The following is a 17,951-nucleotide window of genomic DNA, read 5'->3' as shown; positions in this document are numbered from 1 at the left end:
GACAAAAACTCAACCAGAAAAATTTAAGTCATAAATGTCCATAAAACACATAAAATACTTTCTTTTAAGTAATATGTAACATTTAACTTTAAGAATTAATGTAAAAGTATAAAATGTTTAATTTAAATTTTTTTTATTTTACAAGGTGTTTATTTTGTTTTGAAACATGGCCTGTGTATATAGTTCTAACTGGCCTACAACCCATTCTGTTGACCTGTCTTTCTTTGAACTCACAGATTTGCCTGCCTCAGCCTCCCAAGTGCTGAGTTTAAAGTCATACATCATCACACCCAACACAAAGGACTTTTAACTCAGTTTTTATAGTTTGAGTTGTCACTCGTACTTCCCTTTGTATTCAAGGCCCCAGGTTCAATCCCCAGAACTACCTCAAAGTTGTAAAGGACACTTTCAGTTTTGCATACAAGTGTAAGATTCACAGCAAACTTGAGAGTAAGCTGCAAAGCCTGATTATATACCCTTACCTCTACACGTGCTTAGACCCCCCTATTACAAACAGCCCCCACCAAAGAGGTACATTTGTTCCATCTGCTCTGTCTCCAGTCAACTATCAGCTGAAGTTCACAGTTCACATTAGGGCTCATATTGCAGTTGAATATGACACAAGTATGGCTAGCCCTATAATGGCATGCCTATATCATTATAGTATCATATAGCAATGGTTAATCCTAACTATCATCTTGATTGGATTGAGACAGACTCCTGGGAGGTTCATCAGGCACACGTATGAATGTGTCTCTGATAGTGTTTCCAGAAAGGTTTAACCAAGGAGATAAGGCCCACCTCGAATGTGGCTGACCACCCCTAAGGCTGAAGGCACAGGTAGATAAAGGGGGAGGGAGAACGTAGAACTTGCTAGCGTAAGCATCCTCTCTCTTGGCTTCCTGACCTCCATGAGATGAGCTGTTCTGTTTCACTTCTGTACCATGATGGCCTGGAGTCTGAAACTGTGGCCCAGAATCCTTCCTTCTCTTGAACCGAGTCTCTTGAGTACTTGTCACATACAGACTAGTTTCACTTGTAAAAATTCATCTATTCATCTCTACCTCTGGCAATCACTGGCTTTTCTACTGTCTGCAGAATGCCCACTATCCAGAATCCCTCAGTGTGGAGCCTTTTCCAGACTGACTTCTCTCACTTAGTAATATGCATTTGAATTTCTTCCATGGCTCTTTGTCATAGGATATCCCTTCTATTTTTGGTACCAAATAACATCCCATTATCTGCATTATGACAGTTTATTTCTCTGTTCAGCTGTTGAATGACATCTTGGTTATGTCTAAGATTGGGCAATCATGAATAAAGCTGCCGTAGATGTATGTGCATAGCGTTTTGTGAGAACAGAGGGTTTTTAGTTTCTTTAAATAACAAGAGGTTCACAATGCTGGGTCATATGGTAAGGTCATTTTTCTAAGAAACCGCCAAACGCTTTCTTCCAAAGTGACTGCAGCATTTTGAATTTCCATCAGCATGAATGTGAGATTGTTTTTAAAACTGGGGACTGAACTGGCTTCACAACAGATGCTAATCTTGGTCAAAAAGCCCGACCCTCTAATCACCTTCTAATTGTGCTAAGGTTCAGCAGACAAATTTTGGGAAGAACTATATATACCCAAACACTCCTCTTACTTTTGATTTTGAGTCTGTCTCACTAGATTGCCCAGATTGGCTTAAAACTTCCCCTGAAGTCCTGACTCTAATCTCTCAGCCTTGGTTACAGAGTAGCCGGGCTTCTGGCTAACATTACCAATCCTACCTGAGTGGGAGTTCTTATTGCTCCCCATTCTTGGCAGGGTTCTGGATTTGGGCCATTCTTGTAGGTGTAGACTGAAATTTCATTACTGTTCTAATGTTCATTTCCTTCCTAATGGACGTCAGCCATCTTTCGTAGGCTTGTTTGCTCTCTGTAAATCTTCCTTCATGGACCATCTATGGCATGTGTTAAAAACTCCATTTTTTCTTAGAGTGGGCATTAAGAGTTCTGTGTTTGTAGTTTGTTCAGTAAAAATAATAGACTGCTGTGGTTTATAAACAACAGAAATGTTTTTCACACTTATGGAATCTTTGGGGTATGGGACATAGTTGCAAGATAGAGGGTGATGAGGGAAGGCCTTGATGGAGATGCCTTTATACAGTGCATATGAAGATGCTCTTATACGATGTGGAGAGTAAATAAAGTCCACAATCATGTCACCAAGAGATTTGCTGTCTATAAAGGGAACCCCTGGTCCTCTTGCTCAGCTCTCATAAGTCAGAAGGGGAGATGCAGGTGGGTAATTAAGGTTCCTTTTCTTTTAAGATTATACATACATACATATATATATATATGAATAACATTGTCACTCTCTTCAGACATACCAGAAGGGGGCACCAGATCCTATTAGAGATGGTTGTGAGCCACAATGTGGTTGCTGGGAATTGAACTCAGGACCTCTGGAAGAGCAGTCAGTGCTCTTAACCACTGAGCCGTCTCTCCAGCCCAAGGTTTCTTCTCTAAGAGCACCACAGAGGCACAACAGAACAACTTAACAGAGGGAAGTTTCTTTTGCTCACACTCTCAAAAGATTTAGCACATGACATAAAGCCTGGAGGAGTTGTAAGAACTGATCTTATCTCGGAGGACTGGGAAGCAGAAGGCTTTGTGTTACTAGAAGCAGATGTTTCTCTAAAAGCTTCCCCCAGCAACCTATATCTTATAGTTGGGCTCATGTCCTAAAAGTTTTATAACCTCTAAAATTGTACCACAAGCTTAGGCTCAAGTGTTCAAACTTGAGACTTGGGGGGACATTTAAACTGAAAGCATGACAGGACTGATTCTGCTTGTGAGGCTGCCCCTCCCCCATCCAATTACCACCTAAAATCCCTAAGTTGAGGATTCCGGTCAACAGATAAACTTGTGGGGAAACACGTTTAGCACATAGATTTTATATATTTACAAGTAGCCCTTGATCAGATATGCTTAGTACAAGTCCAGAGCTTGTCTTTTACTCTCTTGACCACACGTTTCCCAGAGTAGAAATTCTGTCGTGCTGCCAGTTAGACCCAGAAAGCCTGTGCTGTTTATTTGGAGTGTTCCCTGCATCACCGTAAGCTTGGAAATTAGTCAATTTCTCATATATGTTTGCTTCTCACCGAGTCTTTAAGAATATTGATTCCTCTTAAGTTGGCAGTTCTCAACAAGTTTTCAGAGGTGTCAATCGTTCAGCTAGATCTCTTGGGCCTGGTCAGGATGTTCTTGGTTTTTCCCAGCTGTATGCGAGGATGTTATTGCTGAATGGAGAGTCATTAACAATGCCGCTAAACAGTGACAATGTTGCTAAAGATCCTTCCCTGCTGTAGAATCACTGGGCTCTCAGCTACCTAACTCACAGTGTCAATAGTATCAGTAGACAATTGAGAAATTGTCTTAGGCCCAGGAATTCTGTCTCAGAGATTATTCAGATTAATGACTACATTAATTAGAATGCATGGGCATGATAATTCTGAAAGATACCTATCCTTGAAATATGTGTTCACGCACATGAGAAGTCACATGTAGACGTTCCTTTTAGTATTTTCTTACGTGAAACTTCCTAAACAGCCTCAGTGTCCAACAACAAGGCTGACGATTAATGTATAAATGAGCTCTGTGAGAGTGTTGTAGGCCATGTGACCTCTACCCACCTATCTACCATCCTATAGTCCTTTTGACTGCCCTCTATTTTGTTCATGGGCTTGATATAAGATCAAATCCCAGGACTTCTTTCATTCTGGTATTCCTGGCTTGGAAACTAGGAAGGACTAACCCTTTCTCTGTGAGTCATGTGATGAGGCAGTCACATGGCCTGAATTTGGACTATCAGATGGATCTTTGAGCCATGAACTAAGTAGAGGTAGACAGACCACTGGAGAGTTAAGTTCCTGAATGTAGGTATCTATCGGAAAGAGGGGGCTGCCTCCTGGTCTCATAGTTCTTGCAAAGTGAATCAAGCTTCTATTAGTCCATCTGAAGACCTTGAGTTCTATTACTAGAAACATTGGTGAAGCAGTTAATTACTTAATTATTCAGGAAAGAATCAGACCAACAGGTGACAGATGCCTGAAGACATTTTTAAAATACATATAGAATATCAAGTTAACATCATTATACAGAGGATTAATTGAACAATTTCCCTGGCCTTTCTGAACCATTAATACAACTCAAGTAATAAAACCACTGAGGTCATGAGGGGGGAGATGAGAGCATTGGTGGACAGCCTTACAAGTAAGAACTTGACCCATTTAAATAGATACATTGGCTTTCTGTACCTTGCAAATATGCTAACTAATAAATTGCAGAATTCTATGTTATAGTTAAAAGAAATGCATGTCTGACACACTAGAAAGGAAAAAAACAATCAAGATAGGACCTTGCAATATAGCCTTGACTGCTCTGGAGCTGGGTGTATGGACCCGGCTGGCCTTGAACTCACAGACATCCTTCTGTCTTTCCCTTCTGAGTGCTGGGATTAAAGATGTACACCACCACAGTCAGCAAAGAAATCAAATTTTAGAACAGTCATTCACTCAAGGGATGTTTTCTGAGCTCTGGTCATTTCCTGCTCTGTATACTGGACAGGACAGAACTGGTTTCTGACCTCGTGGAATGCTATTTAAAATAGTGAATTATGGGAGATAAAAGTGTCTATCGGTGGTGGAATGACAAATACTGCTTATTATGGAAACAAATATGCTAAGGAAGTATTTACAGTAATTTAAAAAATTATTTTAATGACCGAAAATTAAGTGAAATAAACTATAAGATTGGGAGCATGTACACATATACACAAAATCACTAAATTATAAATGAAATTATATATAACTGAAATTAAATGCATCATGAACGTACAGAATAATTTTTAATTGCATATGACCAAAAGAAGGTCTACTAAAATGCTAACAGGACTCACTTCTGAATGATAAAACTGTGGGTCTGTGTGTGTTCTAAATCTTGACAACTTTCAGATGCTGTTTTAGAAGTATAAAATATATTATTTATGGCCATAAAATTGTTTAAGAAACATAGATGCTGTCCTAGTTTCTTTCCCCATTGTCGTGATAAAATACCGTGAGAGAGAAAGGGTTTATTTTAGGTTATGGTTCCAGATTATAGTCCATTAGCACAGGTCAGTCAGGCATCACCTAGTCACATGACATCCACAGTCAAAAAGCAGAGACCTTTATTTATTGATTGATTTATTTGTGTGTGTGTGTGTGTGTGTGTGTGTGTGTGTGTGTGTGTGTGTGATTGTTTATCTGTGCACCACGTGCATGCCCTATCCCTCAAGGCCAGAAGGAAGTGGTGGATCCCCTGAAACTGGAGTTACAGAAAAACATGAGCCACTATTGAGTGTCAATAACTGAGCCCAGGTCCTCTGTCAGAGCGGAGAGTGCTCTTAACTATTTAGCCATCTTTCTAGCTGTGTCTTTCTCCTTCACAGTTCAAGATCTAAACTCAGGGAATGTTGCTATCTGTGGAGCATGGGTCCTCCACTTCAATAACCATAATTAAGATAACTATCAATAAACATGCCCACAGGCCAACCTGGTCTAGACAATCCTTCAGACTCCCAGGTCAGTCTAGAGTGTGTTAAGCTGATAATTAAAATTAGCCATTGCCGACTATATTTTCAAAACAACCCATAAGAATATCTTAGCTATATATACAGATACATGTTTGTAAGATGCACACACACACACACACACACACACACACACACACACATGCGCACATGCACATGCACATGCACACACCACATGTTATAAGTAAATTAAAAACTGATCATCTTATTAAACCCTTTTCAAATTCTAATGGGAAAACCATAGAGTTTAGCTTATTCCGCTGTGAGCTGTAAATCTCATTTTGCTGGTCTCTGATGACCACAAGTTACAGAATGGATCAAAGGCTAATTTAGTTGGGCCACTTTCTCTACCAGTGGCAGGTTGGGAGTCAGTAGTCAAGTTCTAGTGAGGTTGCCTGAGACCAATGTGGTGTGTAAGAGGATGTTGCATTAGCCTTAACTACAGTCTTTGTCTGAGGACACAGTCAGGTCTTGTTTAAATAATACTTAAGACAGGGTACACGGATAAAGCAACTTACACCATCTCTTTTGTCTGGGGCAGGCAAGGTGGGACCTCCTCTTGACATCAAACTGGGAGCCTTGAACTGTACAGCCTTCAGCATCCAGTGGAAAACACCAAAGCGTTCTGGTAGCTCCATTGTTGGGTACACAGTGAGTATAAGGGCATGGGGGATTCTGCAGTCTCTCTCTCTCTCTCTCTCTCTCTCTCTCTCTCTCTCTCTCTCTCTCTCTCTCTGTGTGTGTGTGTCTGTGTGTCTGTGTGCGCACATGCACATGTGTGCATAGGCACATGGGTACGCCTGTCTGTCTGTCTGTCTGTCTGCTGTCTGACTGACTGACTGACTGACTTCATTTTCACTATGAATACCTCCTGTACAGGTTAAGTCTCTCTTATGTGATTGGGATCAGAAATATTTTGAATTGGGGATTCTTTTTCCTTTCAGATTTTAGAGTATCTCCCTACTATATAATTAGAATACATTGGGCTAAGACCCAAAGCTAAACCCAAAATCTAATAACGGTTCATATGTACCTTAAACGTACATATAGCAGAAGACAATTTTATATACTTTTAGTGTATCTAGGTTTTCACTCACCAAGTGAAGCCAGGTGTGAAATCTTACTTTTCTGTGTGGTTTGGGGTCATATCAGCACTCAAAATGTTTCAGATTTCTGAAGCAGTTGAGAGTTTGATTTTTCTAGTACAGGTACTCACCCTGTTTTTGACTCTTCGCATCAATCCTCTTGTGTTAATGAGTGTGTCATTCTTCTCTGGTGACCTGGTAGTACCCTTCATCCACTGGGCTCTACCCAGTCTTTTTGGTATTGTGGCAAAGGGAAATCAAAACAGGTAGAATGCATGGTTTCTGTTACCATCTGCATAGCATCAAACTTAGATAATAATACATACACAGAAAAAATCACAGGGAGCCACTGACAGGATCTGAGTTAAAGGGGCACACAAGTAAAGCAGGGGAATGGTTAGTGACTGTGTCCTAGGCCAGAAGAGACAAACTGGGCTGAACTATAGCAGTTCACCAAAATATGTTTTCTTTGAATAGTGTTTTTAGAAATGAGTTAACTGTAGAAGTCAGGGTACTTCAGACTTCTGAAATCTCTGTGATATTAGGAGAGTTAGCCATACCAAGCTCACGATGTCCTGCCCTTGGGGTTGAGCACTTCATCTGGAATGGAGAGAATGCTGCTTGTTCCCCTTGCCTCCTCCACTGCCTACTGTCTTTGTTTCACTGAAGAACAGAGGTTGTTGTCCATGGTCCATGCCCTCTGGTCTTCTTAAAGTAGAAATCTATTTTGAGATAGTCTAAGGGGTTCTGGTGCTATAGTTCTACATCATGACCAAAAGCAACATGAGGAGAAAAGGGCTTATTTTATCTTGCAACTTTCAGGTCACAGTCTATCACTGAGGGGAATCAAGGCAGGAATCAAGCAGAGCAGGGAGCTGGGGATAGGAACTGAAGACAAGGCCATGGAAGAGTGCTGCTTACTGGTTTATGCAACCTGCTTTCTTCCAGCACCCACAACCTCTACCCTCAGAGAACTGGGTTCATCCTCATCAATTATCACGCAAGAAAATGCACCATAGTCTTGTCCAGGGGTTAGTCTTATCGGGACATTTTCTCAGTTGAGGTTGCCTTTTTCAAAATGACTATATCTTGTGTCAAACTGTCATAAAATGAGCCAGCAGTGACTTATCTACAAATGTGAGAAATGAGTGCCCCAAGAAGGTTGTAATTTGGGGGGAGGGGGAAGAACTTGAGTCCAGCTCCACCCATTTTTCCTCACTGTGGGGGTCTTTCTCCAAGCCTGTGCAGGCTATGGTTCTACTAGATACTACCCTTTAGTCACAGGGACCTAGTACTTATGAGGCAAGGTGATATATCACAATAGCCACACCCTTTCTGAATGGTTTTGAACTTTTGATGTTAAGTTAATGTTGCCTCTATTCTCACCAGAGTCTCTGCTTCTTTTCAAGGTATTTTACTCCGAGCTTGGTTCAGATAAGTCCCTCCGGGAACAGTCACATAATGTACCTGTTGGCCAGGATACCCTAATCACTGTGAGTATTTCCACGTAGGCATCAGGTGTTTGGGACCTCAGGAAAACACAAATAGACTTCTGGATTGCTACATGTATTTCCATGTATGTAATAATAACAAGGGTTTGTCTTAGCATTCTCAAGTGTCTCCTATGTGAACTACTCTGGTGACATGCCCCTCTCTCCAGAAAGGCAGGCAATTGTTACAAAGGACCATCCCAGATCCTCTTCATTCTAACCTGAGTAGAATCAGTCACACAAAGACCTCTCCACTCTGCCATCCTTTTCTTCATAAAATTCAAGACTGACACGTTTGTAATCTCAATAAAACTTTATAAATAAAGATGTCACATCTGTGTGTTCCCAACTGGCAGAAGAAAATGATGTAATTTGAAATGATATTCACATGGTCTCTTGTTTATTTTATTTTCCCAGCCCAGTATGTGTCAACTTCTCCCGTTTCTTGTCAGAGTCTCTCAGGGTGAAATTTTTGCTTTTGGCTTCTTCTGGTTCCTTCTTGCCCCTCCCCCCAATCCTCCTTCCCGTTCTGCCCCTTAATCTGCAGGCCAGAGCTTCAGAATAGCTCCATAAAGCATGACACTGGTGCCTACAAACAACAGTGTCATGATGGCCGTGGTGGCACTGTCTGTCACTCCCATTTAATAAGTGCCTGCTGAGTACAGCACAGCCCGGAACCCATTTGTCATCTTCGATAAGCCACTATTACTTATTAAGTGTCTGTCACCGCCAGGCACGGTCCCTCCTGCTTTATGTTTGTTTTTCTGTTTAATCTTCACAACTCTTCCATGACCTCATTCCGCTGACAGGAATGCTGAAACAGAGAGGTGAAGTAACTCCCCCAAATCATATATTATGGAGAACCAGTAGCATCTACACACCTTCGGTGGCGGTCTGAGCCACAAACCTGTCTCATCTAAAGCTCTCATGATCTGGGAAGACTAGCTATGCATTTCAGCTTGCTTGTATCTTCCTGTCTTCAGCCCTATTAGTGCCCCCCCCCCAGCTTCCTGTGTTTCAAGGCTTCCTCTTCTACCTAAAACACAGTCTGACCCAGAGTTTTGAAACTTCCAAAATAGAAGACCAGGAAGTGTGACAATTGGCTTCTGGAACTGCCACTCCCATTTGCAGGTCAGAACGTTAGCCAATGTGACTTTGTCTAAGCTTCAGCTTTGTCCCTTAGAAAGAATACAACAATCACACTGTGCCTGCCAAGAGTAGATGAAACTCTGTCATAAAGCCTCTCATAGACCATCACGAGAATGCTCCATGTCATGTCTGATGCTTTGGTGTTGACTATACGCCCTCTGTTCTTTACATCCAGGCATTACGGTACCCTGACAATTTCTAGTATTCCAGCATTTGCTGATGTAACAAATGGCATAGTTACTTCTGTATGGCCACTGCAAGATAACATGCAGTCCCTGTTTAGGGACAGCATTCAGTCTTGGGAAAATTCAGTCTGGCCTGCTGGCATGCAATCATAGCTACACAGGAGGCTGAGGCAGTTTAAGGCCTGCTGAACTACAGAGTGAGTTTGAGGATATACCATAAGCTATTTATGAAGACCATGACTCAAAAGGAAAGGAAAAAGAATAGAAATGAAAAGGTAAAAGTGGGGAGGCTGAGGCAGTAACTCAATGGTAGGGTGCTTGACGAGTATGTGAGGGGCTCATCATTCAAATTGCAATGTACAGATCAAAACAAATGAATAAAGCTTACATTTACTCCTCAAACAATTAGAGGACAGTATAAGACCAGATGCCATTAACCTGGTATTTAATAGGCAGAATTTGAAAGGGATAGATAAATATTGACATGAGCAGTCAAGAGATAAAGCTTGGGGCTAGGAATTGAAACAGAATTTTCTAGAAAGTCAGATTCAAAGGCATACCATTCAAGTAGGAAGAAGTGGTTTGAACATTAGGAATGGGCTTATGTGTGTGTACACATATGGCTGGGTGCTGGTATTATTGGATAGGAGTAAAGACATGTCTCTGATATACAAGACTAGAGGAGAATTAATACCTATGCATGAATATGATAAATCTATAGGACAGAGTGGGAAGGCTTATAGAATGGCAATCCCTAAGTTCAGATTCCTATGCTATACCCAACTGACCCACCAATCAGACAATCCTTCTGAGTCTGTCTCCCATCAGCAAACTTAGGATTCCAATGCTGTCCAAGGCCACAGATAGTATTTGTGGTTGCCAAAAGTGTGTCCAAGTACCTCTCAGTCTTTGGCAAAGCTTATATGGGCACCCTGTAGTATTTTAAAACTTTGGAGCTGGCAAGAAGGCTTGATGAGTAAAAAGAAGTTGATGTACAACCTGGTGACCTGGAGTTTGTTTACAAGAGCAAGTAAAGGTAGAGAGGGCTGACTTCATAAAGTTATCCTCTGTCTTTGTACATGTATCATGGCCCACATATATATCATGTACACACACACAAGCACACACAATGGTGGTGGTGGTGGTGGTGGTGGTGGTGGTGGTGGTGGTGGTGGTGGTGGTGGTGGTGGTGGTGATGATGATAGCAATAGTAACTTTCAAGAAAAACAGCAACATCTCTGTGAATTAATATTAAGAAGGTGTTTGGATATAACTATTTAGTCAGTGAAGTTGTTGTGTAATCTGTTTGACCCAGAGATGGTGTAAAGTGTTTCTGAGAAGTTACATGTGCCTTAAGCAGAGGATGTTTGGAACCTTGGTACTTTAGCATTTCAACCTATAGCATATAGATGTTGTGAGGATTAAATGAGTTAAATGGTTATAGCGTTCTTAGCATAGGAAGTGGTTAATACAATTTACATTGCAAAAGAAGGAGTGTATTTGCCTTCATCATACTTGTGGGCAGAGGCAGGAGCTCTGTGGATTGAGTGTAGCCCTGAAGAATTTTTCTTCTTCAGTTCTCTTCTGCTTTCCTTTCTCTCTCTTCAAGGACTTCCTGATCATCAGGCGATTTTTGTATGTCTTTGAGAAGTTGACCCCCAACCCCAGCCCAGGATGGGGGAAAGGGGGTGTCCTCTTCATTGAATGTTTAATTTTCTGCATCCTTTTGTCCTATGTAAAGCCCATGTAGATAACTAATCATAGGGTTAGCAAGTGGGATTTTAATCATTTAGGAAGGGGTATTAGCATCTTTGTGCCTGTTGTGTTACCTCACAAAACAAAGAGAGGCTAACGTGAGGAAGTCATTAAAACTCTGTTCTAAGATTATGGGAAGCTAGTTAAAAAGAGAAAATATTTAAACTGGTGAATCACATAATAGAGATGTCACCCCCCCACCCCTATTCCAACATCTTCTCTCCTTACTTTTACTGCCACAGAGTGTCCTTATTGTAACCTTGGCCCCCACCACCAAAAATCAAACTTGGTTTGATTTTCAAGATTGAGTGCCAAGTAGGTAACTAGCTTGACAAGGAGATAGTCAGACTTAAATGATACATTGAAAGGGGAAAACAAAACAATAGTTAATCTGACCAAAATCACCTGGCTGGCAATGTGGCACTCCTAGAGATTGTTTGACAGACTTCCTTCTGGAAGCTTCTGATACAGTTAGCTGTTTGCACCCACCGTATCCTTTGTCTTAGAAAGATGACTTGCTGCTCTACTCTGGAAAACAAAATAGTGAAGTAAAACAAAGAAAATGTGATAATATTTTTGAGCCTTAGAAATAGAGAATAACTGTTCGACTGACGATGTTTACATTTTGATCGTGTATCATCAGTTAAGTGTTTGAGCACACACCAATATATGTATATTTATGTATTTATAAATTATACATGTAGGGCTATTCTAATGTATTATGTACATTATAAAATCCCACAGAATCTTTAAAGAAGAGATAAAACAGAAATAGAAAGTTCTGGTTTCTTTGGCTATCTCACTGGGTCGTGTTGCTTACTTAAAGGCTCCAGGCAGTTCTTTAGACTCTACTGGTCTGCCTGAGCCTGAACATTGTTTCTGTTTATGTTACGTCTAAAGTCAGAGAGAGAACTTAAGAATCGTTGGACTTGTTTCTAGTTCCCACTCTATTATCACCCGAGCAAGGGTGAACTTCAGGAAGGTTATTGAGCTCATCAGAATCTGTTTGACAGAACCTGGGTAGACTAGATCCTGGCAGGAGCCACACTGGCCAGTAGAGAGCATATGGAAATATATGTCAGTCGATAGATAGCATATAGAAGTACGTCAGTCAACAGGGCATATGGAAGTATGCCTGAGTAGCTTAGTGGGCAAACATGAAGGTTATAAACTTTTCAGGGGAGATTCTACACAAGGAAAATTTTTATCTCCCTTCCATCTTGCTGTTCTTTTAAAGATGTGTGTAAGTGTGTGTGTATGTGTGTGTGTGTGTGTGTGTGTGTGTGTGTGTTTAGAAAAGGCATTGGATCCCTTAAGACTCATGATTGTGTAGATATTATCAATGAGTTCTTTCTACAGCCCCCCACCCCTTTGTGCCCTCATCCCCATGGTTTAAAGCAGCTCACTGCCACAGCCATGTTGTACCAACGAATGAGGGAAAAATAAAGAAAGAGAAGAGGGAACACACACTCCTTCGTTCTAATGAATAGCTCAGAAATTAGGCTCTGCATTTTCACCTGTGTCTTATTGGACCAGTTCTGTTCAGGTGACAATGCCAAAGGAAGGGAGGCTAGACATCTCATGCCATTGTCCAGCTGAAGTGCAGGGATTCTGTTATGGATGAGGATTGAATGGATATGAAGAAGTCGAGTCATAAGACCAAATTGTGAATGGATGGGATACTAGGACAGTAGATACAGAAAGGCAATTGAACTTCAAACAAACAGAGATATGAATGTGCTATGCCTGGAAGCCAGGAGATTGGAAAGACTAAGTTGTGGAAATTTTTATAATGGAAGCTACAGTCACAGTTGCTTGGAATAACATCATTGCTGTTTTGATCCAGCTTCAGAGTCTATAAAATGGGGATAATTGCACTGACCTCTCAGAGTCATTGTGTGAATTGGAAAAGGCACTGGTGTGCTAAGACCTTATAAATTCCAAAACACTATGTAAAAGCATTTTGCTAAACCAATCATGAGATGCAAGTATCATACTATGCCCACCTGTGAACAGGGAAGAATCCTGGGGAAGAGGTATCTTCACTCAATTAATTGAACTTTCTCTCTGAGCTCAGTGAAATGCATGACTTGCCTTTCAAAATCCCTACAGATGTGAATCAATGGACACTGAGTCACTGACAGATGTTCCTGGTGTTGTGGAGATGCAACTCTAGGAAGTGGTTTTTCACTTCAGGAAAGACTAGGCAAATAAGCAAACAAAATCAGAGTTCTCTGGCAGCACCCAACCTTTGCAAAAAAAACAAACTAAAGATATGGAGAGATAGTTAGAGAAGGATCCTGAATTCAATCTGGCTTCCCCAAGAAAGCATCCCCAACTGAAACGAAGCACGAGAGAGAGGAATGTCTTGGGTTGCTTTCAGACTTTGACAAAGTACCCGAACACAGCAAAACCTTTTTACTTCACGAAGAACATATTGGGCATTCTCTCCAGTTTCATGGAAGCCTGAAGTGACATTTATAAGAGTTTCAAGGACAGACATATAAAGATTTGTTGAATTGTCTGGTATTTCACTAATCATTCAAAAGATTTTCACAAGTCACACTATTCTGAGAAGTTCTATTGGGGAAGGGAATGTCAGCAGAGGAAATGAGAGGAAATCATTGAATCCATCCAGTTCTTTCTTCGCGGCCCCACCTTCTCAGTACTCTTGAGCCACTCACAGGTGGGCCACCTGGCTAGCATATCAGCATGAGAAATGATGAGCTAAAAGCAGTTGGCCTCTGTCTCTCCCCATCTGAGGGCAGCACTAATCTTCCAGGTCTAACCTGTAGTTTGGGTGCTTGCTAATGTATATATGCCACTTCTACAATTATAATTTTTTCTCTCTTTTTATACCTGATACACCCACAGTTCTGACCTATGAACATTCATATCACAATAATGTTCTACAGGCTTTTGCTGTAGATTGTATTAAATAATAATCTAGCTTTCGTTATTTATTATTGATGTAAACCTCACAATACTTTCCAGTATGGATATGATTAATTTAAAGCTCAGGTTTCAGAGTCATGTTGAGCAAGGTTTGGATTCTAATTCGTCCCTTACTAAGTATATGTTGTGAGTACACTGAATTTAAATAAAGGTATATGCACAAAGGCAAGGACATAGGACCAATAAACCAGCCATAGATAGTAATTAATGTTAGTTAAAATTTGTATCTGCTCCTGGCCAAATCAACACTAATGTATGAAATCGCATCATTTCCTTCCACTTTCATACATCATACACACATATACATACATCATATACATACACATGCATATACACATACATATATATCATGTACATATACATCATATACATAACATATACATAATATTACTATATACATAATATTACTATATACATAGCTGTGCACTATTATAGCTCACCTTATCCTATCAATATTATTTTTATTTTAACTTCAAAAATTATTTTACTTTCTCTGTGATGACTTCCTAGCACAAAAGGATCCTACAGAAAAAGCCAGTGGAACATTCATTTAGTTAGAAAGTATTTCTGCTCTGTGGACCAAACCTGGAGTGCCAGCTGAGAGAAGAGAAAACCTGAGTGTTTGGACCCACCACTCCTTCTAGACTCTAGACCCCTCAACTTGGCCTCAACCTTGAGATAGAAGATAGAGTTAGGAGCCCAGGAAGCAGAGCAGGAGGGGGTACTATTGACGTGGGCCTCATGTTCACCAGAGATCTCCTGTGAAGGAGCATTTAGGAGAGAGAGAGAGAGAGAGAGAGAGAGAGAGAGAGAGAGAGAGAGAGAGAGAGAGAACAAGGGAGGACTACAAACAGATACCTTGTAGAACACTATTGCAGTGATCCAGATAACAAGCCAAGGGACTCCGAGGTAGAAATGGAGGAAGGGGGCAGGTCTGAGGACTTAACACAGTGGCTGGCAAGAGACACCCAGTCCTGTCTGTGGAGTTGCTGACTACAGAGCCTGGAGCCGGGTGCTGTCTTAGCTTGTTTTGTGCTGCTACAACAGAACATCATGAGTAATTTATAAAGGGGACATTTTTATTTGGCTCGTGTTTCTGAAAGCTGAATATCCAAGGGCATTAAGAGTCACATCTGTTCAGCATCTGGTAAGGGCCCCCTGCTGCGTCATCCCAGTGTAGAAGGCGAAAGCGCCAGAGAACAGGAGTGAGAGGGGTCAACTCACTTCTATTTAGATTTTCAATGTTTGCTCTTTTCTTTTGTTCTTTTTTTTTCCTTTCTTCTCTCTTCCTTCCTTTTCTATCTTCCTTCCTTCCTTCCATTTTTTCTTTCTTTCACTTATTTATTTATTTTTGAGATACAATATCTGTATCCCAGGCTGGACTCAAATTAAACACCCCATGTAGTCAGAATGACCTTGCATTTCTGAGCCTCCTGCTTCCCTGGTCAAGAGCCAGCTCCTTCAATAACTAACTAGCCTACTCCCATAGTAACTAATATTAGTCTATTCCTGAGGGTTCTGTCCTCATGAACTAATCACCTAGGACTTGGCACAATCTCTAACACTGTTGTACTGAGGATTTAGGTCTCTATTAGATGATGAACGTGGACTTGAGGGGAAATGCAATCAAGCTCTAGAAGGTACTATTGATCAAGATGGCCCAGTCAGTAGTTGAGGTAATGAGGTAATCTGCTTGAGGACATGTTGGTTCTTGATTCCTTGCTTTCATTTTACTTCAGTTTACTTATTCATTCATCAAAAGTCCCACGTGAGCACTGGCAATATGTCTGGCAATACTCTGCTAAGCTCTGTGATGCCAGGGGAATAGGAAGTTACATCTTGCCCTCAACTGGGTAGGGAGAAGGTGAACAGGCAATTACAAGACAAGGTGAGTAGTGTTGAGATTGAGGCCCACCAAGGACACCAAGGAAACATAGAGGAGGGGCATCTAACAAGACTGGGGGACGGGGTAGAGAAATGAGGTAATGTCTCAGTTGAGTCATGAAGGATGGGCAGGGTGAGCCAGGCAGAAGCATGGAGAAGGGCATTTCATGGAGAGGAGCAGCAGGTTCAAAGGCCCAGAGGCAAGGAATTGAATAGCAGAAGTGTGATCCCTGCCAAGTTCTTAGGTATGACTGGAATGTAGAATGCAAGGAGGGGCGGTAGCATGGGTGATGTTAGAAGGATGAACCAGGGGGACACATGTATGCTGTTCTAAGGGAAGTTTTAAGTGTAAAGTGATAGGGTTCGATTTGCGCCTTAGGAAAACAACATTAGCATAGCAGCGTGGGGTCCAAACTGGAGCACAGTCAGTACTTGTGGTACACAGAGTCAGCCCATTGGCATCATTATAAGGTCTTAGACTTAAATGACTATTTGGGATAAGGTGGCATAGGTGGATTCCAATGGAGTGAAGAAGGTGTCGTCAACTACACTGATAACTGATTGGGAGATCTGGAGAGAATGGATATATGAGTATCTAGAATTTCTGGCTTAGAAAATGAGAAGAGGGAAGTGAGTGTTGTATTTAATTTTCCTAGTAGGAAGAGGAGTAATTGGTTATGTGTGTGGTCAGATCTTAATGTTATTAGGTATGTGTGGTCAGGAATTACAATTGATTTCTTAAGTTTTCATAATTATTAGTTGAAACTTTTGAAGCATTTTTTAACCTCCTAATTTTCTTCAGTGACAATGAACATCTAAAGATGTCCTGGAATAAAATTAAGATGTGATCACAGCTCTCAAACAGTTCAATAGTGTACAACCTTGTTTGAGAAACAGTAACAGTAACAGTTTGTAGTGTTCATATTTTTGGACTCTCTGTGTGTGTGTGTGTGTGTGTGTGTGTGTGTGTGTGTGTGTGTGTGTGTGTCTTTCTATGGGTGTGTGTTTGTATGTGTCCTCTCTTCTCTGTGTGTGTGTGTGTCTGTGTGTCTATCTGTGCATTTGTGTCTCTTTATGTGCTTGTCTGTGTGTGTGTGTGTCTGTGTGTCTATCTGTGCATTTGTGTCTCTTTATGTGCTTGTCTGTGTGTCTGTGTCTGTGTGTATGTCTGTGTCTGTGTGTATGTCTGTGTCTGTGTGTATGTCTGTGTCTGTGTGACATCTATGTGATGAGGTAGGATGTATATAGGCCTCGGCTATAAACAGGAATCACTTCCGTCTCATCTAAATTCTATCACACAGTTTGAAGGTAACTGCATAAGGTTATCTTACCTCACCAGTGGTTTTGGCTGACATGTCACATGAGGTCAAATGTACAATTTTGACTTCTAATCCCATACGAGTGTTATAAAAATCTTTGGTTTTGTTTTTTTTTTTTTGAATTAGAATTTTTTTCCAAATTAGTGGCAAAATACTTAGCAGTTATGCTCACCAAGTTTAGGTGGTCCAGAAAGGTGTCAAGGAAATCGTTGACTCCTGAAGTGGATGGTGAACCTAGGTAAGCAGAGGAGCATCATCACAGACACTGGACAGTTGGTATCACAACTTGTTTCTTGAGCATGGCTTTCTTACCGAGTATGATACAGTACACACACGATCACTAATTCTATGATCATACAGGACAGCTACATGTCCACTACTGAAGAAGCTGACACTAGTGAGGTATCAATTGATGTGAAGAGCACAGGTAGGAAAGAGTAGAAGAATCAGGTTCAGGCCAGAACAGGTTGGCTCTAAGCTGGTACCCTTTCCACTGCAATGTACTCTACTG

General features: G+C 41.0%; 1 protein-coding gene across 1 annotated transcript in view; it reads left to right on the top strand.

Moving 5' to 3' along the window:
* Positions 1-17,951, top strand: part of Egflam (EGF-like, fibronectin type III and laminin G domains) — a 174,030-nt gene that overhangs the window by 66,185 nt on the left and 89,894 nt on the right. The window contains 2 exon segments of the mRNA NM_001108938.2: positions 6,160-6,269; positions 8,113-8,196. Coding sequence (NP_001102408.2) covers positions 6,160-6,269; positions 8,113-8,196 — 194 coding nt within the window.

Source organism: Rattus norvegicus, chromosome 2 (assembly GCF_021556685.1).
Source record: "Rattus norvegicus strain SHRSP/BbbUtx chromosome 2, alternate assembly SHRSP_T2T, whole genome shotgun sequence".
Lineage (NCBI taxonomy): Eukaryota > Metazoa > Chordata > Mammalia > Rodentia > Muridae > Rattus > Rattus norvegicus.
This window is presented reverse-complemented; position numbering and strand designations above follow the sequence as displayed.